Genomic DNA, 11655 nt, shown 5'->3' with positions numbered 1-11655 from the left:
TTTTTCATTTACATTCATTTGAATAAAAATCATAATAAAACTCTGTCTTAGATTCATATTTTAGAATATAATTAAACAAAAATATATATTATATATGCTATACATTCATAGCAAAATAAAAAATACTGTTTATTAATTACTGTTTAAAAATTACTGTTTATTAATGGAAATATTTTTCATAAATATTTAACTTAGCAAACAAAGTCTTTTTTTATTATATTGTTTGATATTAAAGAAAATTTTTTTACTTGATTTTTATGATTTTTTAATTTGTATTAAGTTAATAATTATGCTTGGAATGAGAGACCTGCTTTTTAAGTTCGCTGGGCAACTTCTCAACTTACTATGTTTCTTTCCATTCAGTTCAAAGGTTTCATTTTTATATTTATAATTTCGGTCACAAAACATTGTTCGTACACTTGCTGCTAGTTAGTGCCGTAGTAAAGTTCCGGCCCCTAAATTTTAAAATTGTAATTGAATTTTCTGCGATTTATTCATTGTGAAATTATAATGGTTGTTCCAGTTGATGTTCCAAATTCGACTGACCAGGAATTACACATTCAGTTAAGAAATACTTTTTTGGAAAATTTAAATTCTAATGGCAATTATGGTAAGTTTGAAATCTATTTTGTTTTCCATAATGTAAAATGAATTCTGCATTTTTTTCTTTGAAATTTGTCAGAATTTAAGTAATATTCATTATTTCCTAAAATGGATTTGAATGAAATAAAAATTAATTTTGTAATTTTACAGCAATTTCCTAAAGGCTATATGATGACAATTTTTATTTTATCGCCATAAATTTATTTTACTTTGAAACTGTCATTTACAGTAAATTTATTTCATAGCTGCTAACTAGTTTCTGCAGAGGAAACAGGGAGTAATTTATAATCGGAGGTTTTTTTTGTGATTTTATGAATTTTTCCTGTGCAGTTAATTTTTAATTCTTTATCTATTTGTGGGTCAAAATATTTGTTAGTCCTGTGTAAGCTTAAATTTTAAACATTGAAAGCCCTAAAAATATTTTCTTTTATTCATTTATAGTACTTTTTTATTTTATGGTTATTAGTTTGTATTAGGGATTACTTGTAAAAATTTATCAAATTTTGTATGAACATTTTCTTAGATTCTGTTATACAAAATTTCTTCCAGAATTATTGTTTAATTATTTTAGTATTAAAAATTATCTTGTCTTTAGTAGTAACTGATATTACATTAATACATGTATTTCCCCCCCCCCTTCTATCTCTATATCACATTATCAAGAACTAATAATTCTAATAAGTAACTAGATGTATGTAAATGGTTTAGCTAACATGAGACTATTTGAAAAGACTTAAGAACAGGGTACTGAATTGTTATTAAGTTTGTAAAGCTTTCTTTAACTATTAAAGTTTAATTTTTAATTTTTCTTGATAGAACAATTATGCTTCTATCGCTTTGAAGTAGAAGATGATGATTCTGTCTCAACTATTTAGAATCATTATTTTCAATATTTTTATAATTTCATATCACACTAACATACTTATGTCAATATATATATATTGAACTCTTACGTATGCCTAAAAATTATGTTATGAAGTTGTTTCATTAATTGATTTATCATGTCTAATAATAATGAAATTTTTTTTTTTTTCGAGAATATACCAACTGTTTGAAATTGCCAAATTTAGTACAATATACTTTTAAAGGTTAGATTTTGCATCTCAATGCATTTTTTTTTTCTGATATTTTCTAAATAATGATCCAATATTAAGCACTGTTCAATTCTAGAAATTAAAGTACTTTTAAATATAATTTACAGTGTTTTTCTTTTGTGTAATGAAGTTAAAAATTTTGCGTTGAAACCGAAAGCCATTCCAATCTTGTAAATATTCAATTATTTGTTCTTCTTTAAATTCAAAGAAGGGAAATAAAATTAATTTTTTCATATTGAGATTTCATTAAATCATTTTTTTTTTTTTTTTTTTTTTTAAGTTTTTAATAATTATGCTTCAGAAATAAGCTGTGGAAATTTTGTATTATTCTGTTAGATTGAAGACTTGCTTTCATGTTGTGCTATATTGAATTGGTAAAAAAAAAAAAAAAAAAAGTTATTTTAAATTAATTGGTAAATATTTTTTTATTATGAAACATATTATGTGATACACACAATATTTAGTGCTGAATTATTCTTGCTATTTTTATTTTATTCAAGAGTATGCTTCAGTTCATCAAGCACTTTATCAGTTTTTCAGCTTTTATCATTTGTAGTTTTGTATTAAAGCACAAATTCCAGAGAAATCACTAATCTGTGGTTAAGGTAGTGTACTACCATGATGAGTCAAATAGATATGAACAGGCAATAAAATTTTCATGTAGTGACTTATTTTTCTAATGAGATCTCAAAATTTATTAGCCAATGATAATTTTGTACATAACATAGAATAGGGTTGAGTACCTTATAACAATTTTACACTTGTGTATATCACTAAATCTGTAATTGGTTGCGAAACATTTTAATCGCAATTTGAAATTAAAAAAAAAACTAATTTAAAGATGCAAAACTAAATGACTTCTGATAAATATTTGAGAGTGAATGTTATCAATTATACAGTAAACAGGTTGTTTATAAAAAAATACTTCCTGGTAAATAAAAGGCAAATTATTTACAGCAGAAATGCTAATTAGAGATGGCAGAAGTCATATCTTCTCATTATTCTAGAGATTTTTACTAGATTTAATTGTTAGAAATGATTCTTGATTTTGAAATATTTTGATTTGGAGATGAAATTATTTTAATACTTTTAATAGAATGGAAATATATGTAGATGCTTTTAATTTTAACTCTTGAAATGATTTTGGATTTCCTAATATTGCCACCATGGATTGTAAAATTAGAATTCATAAATTTTGCTTCGATAGAGATTTGATAGAAACTTTTAAAAGAAAAAAGGTATGCTAGTGATTTTGTTTTTAATAAGATATTTTCCATCAAGTTATCAAGAATTGAATTAATAGAATTCTACTGTTTAAATATATTTGTTCCCTACATACAATCAAACTAAAGCAAAAATTATTTTGTAATTAAGTAATATAGAATTTGAACTATCAGAAATTATGAAGGTCATTCAAAGATCATTTTAAAAAGAATCTTAAATTGATAGAAAGTAATAACATTTCTAATAAATATAAGTCCTGATCTTATTATTTTTCAGATTAGCTATTGTAAAATATACAGTTCATTATTAAAAAGTTTTTATTCATGCTCAAGTTTTGATGGGGGGGGGGGAAGGATTTCAATCTTTTTTTAATATGTTTTGGGAATTTTAAAAATCTAAATTCTTTTTTGAACAATAACGGGCTTAAACATTTAAAAAAGCATTAATTTATTTTGTTTCATAATATGGGATTATATGCATTTGGGTTTATTTCTAACTCATAATCTTGTCCTGCAGAAATGTTTCTTTTTATTATAGTATAATTATTTTTATGCATAAATTATTTTAATAGTTTTCTAACCTTTTTTTTGTTGTGTAAATATTAAATATCTATTGAACTTTTTCTATTTCCATATTTTATACATTGTATATTCAAACATTTCTTGCTCCTTAATCTGCAGTCATTCATTTAGTAAAATAATTCCTTCATTTAAGAACTGAAGATTTCTTATTGAAATTGTGAACCTTTTTTTTTTTTATTTATTTATTCTCAAATCTCTTTGGAAGAAAGTTTTGTAAATGTAAAAAATAAAGCAAATGATTATTTGGAAGTTCGAAATCAGAACTTTATAATAAGTGCATGGAGATGCAATTAGCCAGACTGTAATTAACTGATCAACCAAACTACAACTAAATTATAACTTTTTCTTTTTCTCATTTCTTACTGTTTTATTTTCTTGTAATAAACCATGTCAAAAAGAAGTATTATAATAGTTAAAAAAAAAAAAAAAATCCTCAGTATTTTGAGTTTCTAAGTTTGACTTCCCTGAGTTCAAAACATTCGTTTTTAGAATTGTTTGTGAACATAAAAAAGAATGAGCTAGATGAATGACTTTTCATATTGTAATATATATATAATTTTGGAACACATATATGAAGGAAGGCGATTGTACGAATTTTAATACAGAATATTGCCCTAAAATGTGTGTGTGTGTGTGTGTGTGTGTGTGTGTGTGTGTGTGTGTGTGTGTGTGTGTGTGTGTGTGTGTGTGTGTGTGTTGTTTGACCATCATTTTTGTCATCAGTACCTGATCAGACAGACTATCCATGAATGTAAAGGCCATATGCCAAATTTCGTCCATCCAATTCAAAGCGTTTTCACAGACAAATGCAATTCCAACCAGCAGCAGAGATCGTCTCGTGCCTTTCTGGCATACTCTCCAATAAAGGCATATCCCGTCTCGCTCTTGAGTAAGGAATATTTTACGCGGTATTGGCGATAAAACAAGTTACGTAATATAGATCTTTGACATAAACTCAGCTTTTTTTAATGAATCTGTCGTGCAAATATATATTTTGGACACCTTTATTTCGGTCCGATTGAAACCAAAATTTGGCGCAGAACTGTAGTTGTAGTCGTTAGATCACGTACTTAGTTTTAATTGAATTAAGATATCCGAACACGTTAAAAATGTCGTTTTTCGCCAAAAATGACATTTAAAAAAAAATCCATTTATTGGATAAACCAGTCTTTGAGCTATCCAAAACAGGCGCACTTTTATCTCTACGTAATTAGAAGTCAAGATATTAATATTTTCGTAATGATCGGTAAACCGGAAGTGGACATCTAAATAACCGGAAGCACTGATTTAAATTGCTACAAACATGTTAAAAGCTTTTATAAACACAAATTTAGTTTTAAATACGGAATATTTTTTGCACTGCAAAATGAAAAATGCCAATGAGAGTTTTAACGGTGTTTTGTGGAAATTTGTACCTAAAGATGCCTTGTTGAGTTCCGAACCCTCAGATTAGGGGCATTTATGTCCGTAATATATTTTAACGAAGGTTTTATAGGATTACTGAATGTTCTTAAAAGGTTATTGGAATGTATAATAATGCAAATGTAGTTAGAGCATTTGCTGAGCTCGACAAAAACAGAATATACGAATCTAGGCGGCATTCACTGCCAAACACAAAAATTGCCAGAAAAAAATAAAGTGAAATTATTACATGCTGAGGAGGAAGAAGGTATAACCGATAAATGTGGTGAACTTTAAGTATGTACACGCATAATTTATTATTAAAACATGTTAGTGTATACTTTAAATGCATTTTTCTCAAAAGTGGTTTTTTTTATTTTTTGCTTACTTCAAATCAAATAACTTAAAATATTATTATCATATTACTATGAAATTTGGTGGACTTTGTCTTTATACTATGTTCTAGGGAATTCACTAAAAGAATTTAGATTCAGGAAATATTTTTTAATTTATGACCTATTGCTTGAACATTAACATCATAAATTTACTAAAAATTTTATGATAAATTCTTCGACTGGTTCTAAAATTTTTATTTATTATTATAACCATACGATTGTAGTTCATTCCCTAGAGAAAACTATGTAGTTTATTTTGGTATAAGTTTTGTTCGGATGAGAGTAATAGTTTTTGGTGTAGCCAATTTGAAGTTTTTAAAGAATTTGCTTACATTTATGCTATTAAATGCCAATTTTCAAAAAGTTCTAATGTTTATTTCAAACGTTGACATCCTATTACTAATTTTGAATAGTCTTAAATCCATATATATGGTTAAAGTAAGTCTACACCATGTTTTTCTAAAAAAGTGCTCCGAACTGTTCGGATACCTTAATCCAGCCGATCCAAGACGACCTCGCCGACTGACGGAAGCCTCCCATTGGACGAGAGACGGTTCAAGCAAGAACTACATAAGACGCTGCTCCCTGCCACTTCCCACTCCTGTTTAAACCATCATCGCAATGCTCCAAGCCACAGCCGATCGGAGATGGCGCCCTACGGGCGCCGGCGCTCCTAATCAATTCCTTGTGTCCTTGTGTGTCGGATACCTTAAATTATTGTTTACATGCATGCCAAAGTTGAGCTGATAAACAGTCAACTCTTTGATAAATTTGGTTCAAAATTTGGCAGGAATCTACATTTTAAACGCTAAACCTGCGTATCAAATTTCGTTTATCTTGTTTTTTTCGTTTGGTAGTGGTGTAACTAAGGTCACGCCGGCAGGGCTCGTTTCCTGTGTACAAATACCAGTTGGCGCAAAATTCAGAGCAAAGATTCTGGAGAGTTAAAAAAAAAAATTGTGTTATTAATACATTTGTTATCTTAAATTTAAAAAAAAAAATTAAAATGGCTTCAACAAAACGAGAGAGACTTAACGCAATAAGTTTGCTTAGCTAGGAATAAAACCTTATTAAAAACTTCTGTTAGCTCGTGACTTAGAGGTGATATGGTTATTTTATGTTTTTAACTTAATAAATTTTAACGTAACTCGTATTGCATATTTATTTTTTTTTATCTTTCGGATTTATGTGGGGAAAAAAACCCACCCTTGCTTTATAGTTCTTGCAAAAGCAACGAGCATTCGACAACAGCATAAAACTAGAAATTGTATAAATTTCAAAATCTTTCAATAACGTATGTATTTCAGAAAAATTACCTTTCAAATATCTGCGCAATTAAACAGATAATCAGAAACTTACGTTCCTGAAACTCGAATCAAGAATATTAGAAAATATTTTTTGATTGATATAACCGAGACATTTTGTCGCGTAGGTATTTTAGTGTGGAACGCAATGACACACACAAGAAGTAGAGCTAAATCAATTTATTAACTCAACTCTGAACTCAGAACACAGTGACTGACAGATCTGCTGATTTTATACTGACAGGGAAAGTTCCAGAATACTTTTCTGGAAACAGTAATAAAAGTCCAGAACACTTATCTGGTAAATTAAAGAAAGGTCCAGAATCTGCTGGAATAGGAAATAAAAGAAAGCATAAAATCAAGGAATTAAATATTTTCAGACTGTGAATGACATTGCCTCTAGCGAGATTCGAACTTACGATCACTTGATTATGAGATCAGTGTTATGACCATTCGGTAATGGAGAGTCGACTGCCTCTTTTCAAAGACGGCAATATATCTTACGATAAAATATTGAATAGCAAGTCCTCATAATAAAATTAAATTTCCTAGTTTTATTGCCTATAGAAAAAAAAGGGAAAAACCGCGGGGCCAGGTTAGATGTAAATATAATTGAAGATCATTTATTTTCTTTCACTAAAAACCACTGTTAATCAAAAAAGGTCAGAAATATTTTGAATAACCGGTCTTTTGAAACTTGGACTGATGTTATTGAATGTAAAACAGCGAAAATAATTTTCATTTAAAATAAAGGGCCTTTAATGGAAATTATAAGCAATAAAAAAATTGTTTAATTATTTAAGACGGTGTAGATGCAACCAATAATTAACCCTTGGCTCTCGAGGCCGTTTTCATGCGGTGGAACCAGCAACTCGGGACGTTTTGTAGCGCATTGAATTACTTACCTCTAACTTAAAATGATTACACACACAATTTAACGTACAAAACTTTTATATTCACACATCTTATTAATCTTTTAACCCATTTGCATTACACAGAAAAGTGAAAAATTCATTCCTATCACCAATTTTTTTTATTCCATTTAAATGAAAATGTTTCAAAATAAGAAAGATAAAAGCAATATTGCATAAGTAAAGAATTTTCGCTTCATTATAATTTACAATAATAAGAGGAATGAGACCTAATTATTTTGCACAACATGATAATATTTGAAATGATCAAGGCACACTTTCTTCTATACTTCGTATAGAAGAAAGTGGAAATATGGATAGTAAACTTTTATCTTTCTCGACTTACTTGCCGACAAAGATAAAAGCTTGTTATTTAGATTATTATTAAGATTTTTATTAATCTTTTCTTTTATTTAATTAAAAACTATCCAGAATTATAATTTGTTTATTGAAGGTTCGTTTGTTAAAGATGGTCATGTTGGCTCGATTTTTGAGGAAATAAAAGTGATACTTGTTTGCATCCGAGTATTTTTCTCTTTTTATTTCAGTCGTATAGATTCCTGCTTCTTATTCAAATATATTTTCAAAATATTAATTTAAATGTGAACTATATTAAGCTTAAAGTATTATATAAGTCTATATTAATTCAATCTATAGACTGAAATTGTGAATAAAACTTCCTCTTTTTAAAAAATTATTCTAATTTAATGCATACTAATTTTATATCGCAGTGCTTTTCATATCTTCATCGGTAGAATACTTTTTTAATTACACTAATATATTTCCTTATTTTTCTAGCATTTTCATTTTGTTTATTCATATGGAGGTATAATCGCAGGCTTCTTCCTAATAACTATATAATTCGGTCAATTGCAAAATGGTTTTCCTTATTTGTATGTTTAGAATATTTCTTGAAGTAACTTCAAGGAACAGTTTTAAATTTAACGGAAATTAATTTCTTATAAATCTTCGTCATGCTTGTTATAAAAATGATTATTTACTTTTTATTGGTAAAGATGCAAAAAGATAATCCCTGAGAGTAAAGTTCGACTGGTCAACTGTGATAAAATTTTGAAAATATCCCAAGGTCAGAAAATGGTCATAATCACGAGCTCGTCTTCGTGTATTGGTGTGTGACCGATGTTTTTGCACTTGGTTTTAGTTTTATGCTCTGATGCCTCCTTATAAGTAGTAAAATTATTATTGCTCTAATCTTGCTATTTATCAAGTAAGTATGACTAATGTGCTTTTGCTCATCAAAGTACTTCTTGATGAAAATAAAATAGGAACATTTTCTATGTTTGCCTTTCCTCGTTTCATTAGGCATTAGTTCACTTGTCATTTTCTCTGTTTGTCATCCTAATAGTCAATAATTCATTCACTCGTGTGTCCAAATCATAATTGGTATGGTAGACTTAAATGCTTTTTAATTCATGTTATTTTACAGCTGTTCAAGAAAATCTTTTCCTTGCAAGAATTTAATTACAATACCCTCTGATTGCGATTGTTTCTAAATGGTTCTTTTTTTGGGTATTACATCAATGTCGTGTGTTTGCAGTTTAATTTAGCAGTTTATCATTTTACAGTTGTTATCCTCAGTACCACTTTTAATAGTTGGCTGCAATTAAACCGAAAAATGACAGATTGGACACACACACACACACAAAAAAAAAAAAAAAAAAATTGTATGTTTTGTAAAAGGAATATTTGAACAAAGTTCTCTTCCCTCTTTACTACTCAATTAAAAATTTGAAAAAGTTAAACCGTAAAACTTTTATATTTTATTAAACACGTTGCAACTATGATTTTTCGTGTAAATATAGCTAATTATTCTACAAATTATTACTTTGAATTAAAATTTATATCTGGCATAGTTTTCCTGTAAAATCTTTTTCGTAAAAATGTCAGTAAAATGTTTTTTTTAATTAAATTTTAAGTGCATTGAATAAAAATTTAATTGAGCTATGAAACTTCAAAAATAAAAAAAGTAATAATAAATTTAAAGTTCAATATAAAGAAGTTTAAATATTTGAAATAATGTATTGTTTTATGTTTTATTTCGCCACTTATGCACTTAAAAATCTAAATGAATTAACTTTAAAAAAATTGTTAACGCTGTTTTGAAAGTAAAAACATGTGCTTTGAAAGAGACAATAATAGTATTCGCGTGATTTACTAGTTTATTAAAACAGTCAATTTTAAGTTTTATTTCTTCGAAATATATAATACTAGCTAATATCCGGCGCGTTGCTGCCACAAACGTTTGAGTTTTAAAATAGCTGTCTTGTTTAATTAGGAATGATAGAAAGAATATTTATTTTCTTATGGACAATGAATACATTCATTGAAATTTTATGATACATAAAGTACAAATAATATATATATATATTTAATTTTATTATTTAAATGCTTTAGGACAAAAAAATATTGTTTTTTCGTCTTCAACAAAAACAAATTTCTTGGTTGTCCGACTCGTAAACATCTAGCTTACAACTGGCAATGTGAAAAACATGGATTTTCTAGGTTCAATGCGCACATTTGAAATGATTGACCTTGCGCCTTGTTGAATGTTATCGAGAATCCAAGTCGAATGGGGAACGGCAGTCATTTGAAATCAAAAGGCATGTCTGTGGGAATAATGGGAATGCGTGGAATGAGCAAATCTTCTTCAATCGACTTTTCGTTAAGAATAGTTGCCCCACTTCTTGCCGCATATTAGTCTTCTGCTTCTGATGACCGTGATCAGGCAGAATATAAACGTTGTCTTTCGATTCTTGCCACATGTTGATCTTGAGATTCCAAAGCATGTGAATTTAAAATTTATAAACGATCTGCTTTATTGATCGCTTGTCGTTCCTCGTTTGTTTGAGAAACTCGAATTGGCTTATTTCTACGTGCTGCGCTGGTAGATCTATTGAGTGACGAACGTTTAGGGACATATTTTTTTGTCGAAGCAATCAACACGATATACGCTTGTATAACTGAAGTATCGTTTGTCGATTCACTGAATAAATAGAAAAATCCCTGATTACACTGGAAAATTATATACAATTTAACTTGATCAGCATCAATAATAATTATTTTATTCTGTATGTTTGAGATAAACTCTGAATAATATGTGCTGTTTGACGCAGATAAAATATTGTACATGCTATATCTTGTGTAGATGACTATTCATTAATGAAGGGGGCAAGAAAACTGTACTATGCCTATAACCTTCGCGCAGGTGCAGGCAATAAGTTGACTAAGTTTTCATCGCAATCGGTTGAACGGGAGGGCAGCGTATAAGATACGAACAAACAAAAATTATTTATTAGATTGCAATAATGGGTCTATTTTTCTCGATCGATGTCATTAGAAGTAGAATTAGAGCTATCGGAGATCTCATTTATATCTTAAGGCATTCTGATTGAACAAATATACTTCCCTACAATTTTGCCTTCCCGTATTCAGAAATTTATATCACAAGAAATAATCACATGAAGGAACGGAAATAAATTTTGGCTGTCAATTCGAATATTAGAATTCTACCAACTATCATAAGTGTAGAAACTGACAGTGTCAGAAATTTTATGGTTTCTGTGTATGAGAATACCTCTGTCGTCCGAGTAACAGCAGAAGGCAAAATAGAAAGAACAATAACCTTGTCAATGGCAACCTGCTACGCATTCCTATCTAAACTTTCTTTTGCAATAGGGATAATATGTACATCAGCATTTTCTGTTACTGAATACATGTGATAACCAGTTAGATAGAAAGGTATGAAAAAGAAGACTCCTTATCGGTTCCTTCTTCTGTATTTCTTGAAAGTTTCCTGTAAGTCAACGAAAAAGATAATTTTTTTCATTTGAAGTACGCTCTATCCGGCTCCCAATTTTACAGCTTAGTTGCTGCACAATTCATTCATCAAAAACAACTGTCTTTATTATTCGCCATAATAGTTCTTGATGTAAGATATCGAAATTGTGAACACAAACTAGTGGTCCATTGGCTTAGATATATTTGTGGATGAATGAGAACGCTTTCATTAAGAGCAAAATACAGGTTGTTAATGGTACCAAATAATAATTTTGGAGCTATGCTCATAAACATCATAAAACGCTTCTTTGTTTTATATAATGCCGGTACTCGTAAAGTCATGG

General features: G+C 28.8%; 1 protein-coding gene across 2 annotated transcripts in view; it reads left to right on the top strand.

The window, feature by feature from the left end:
• Positions 1 to 365: 365 nt before the first annotated feature.
• LOC129979252 (motile sperm domain-containing protein 2-like) overlaps positions 366 to 11655 on the top strand; it is a 52308-nt gene continuing 41018 nt past the window's right edge. Inside the window, exon 1 of one of the 2 annotated variants that reach the window (XM_056090699.1) lies at positions 366 to 610. In XM_056090699.1, the coding sequence (XP_055946674.1) occupies positions 511 to 610 (100 nt within the window). In that variant the 5' untranslated portion in view covers positions 366 to 510. The remainder of the gene's footprint in view (positions 611 to 11655) is intronic. The other variant, XM_056090700.1, reaches the window with a different exon arrangement.

Source organism: Argiope bruennichi, chromosome 1, assembly GCF_947563725.1.
Source record: "Argiope bruennichi chromosome 1, qqArgBrue1.1, whole genome shotgun sequence".
Taxonomy (NCBI): Eukaryota; Metazoa; Arthropoda; class Arachnida; order Araneae; family Araneidae; genus Argiope; species Argiope bruennichi.
This window is presented reverse-complemented; position numbering and strand designations above follow the sequence as displayed.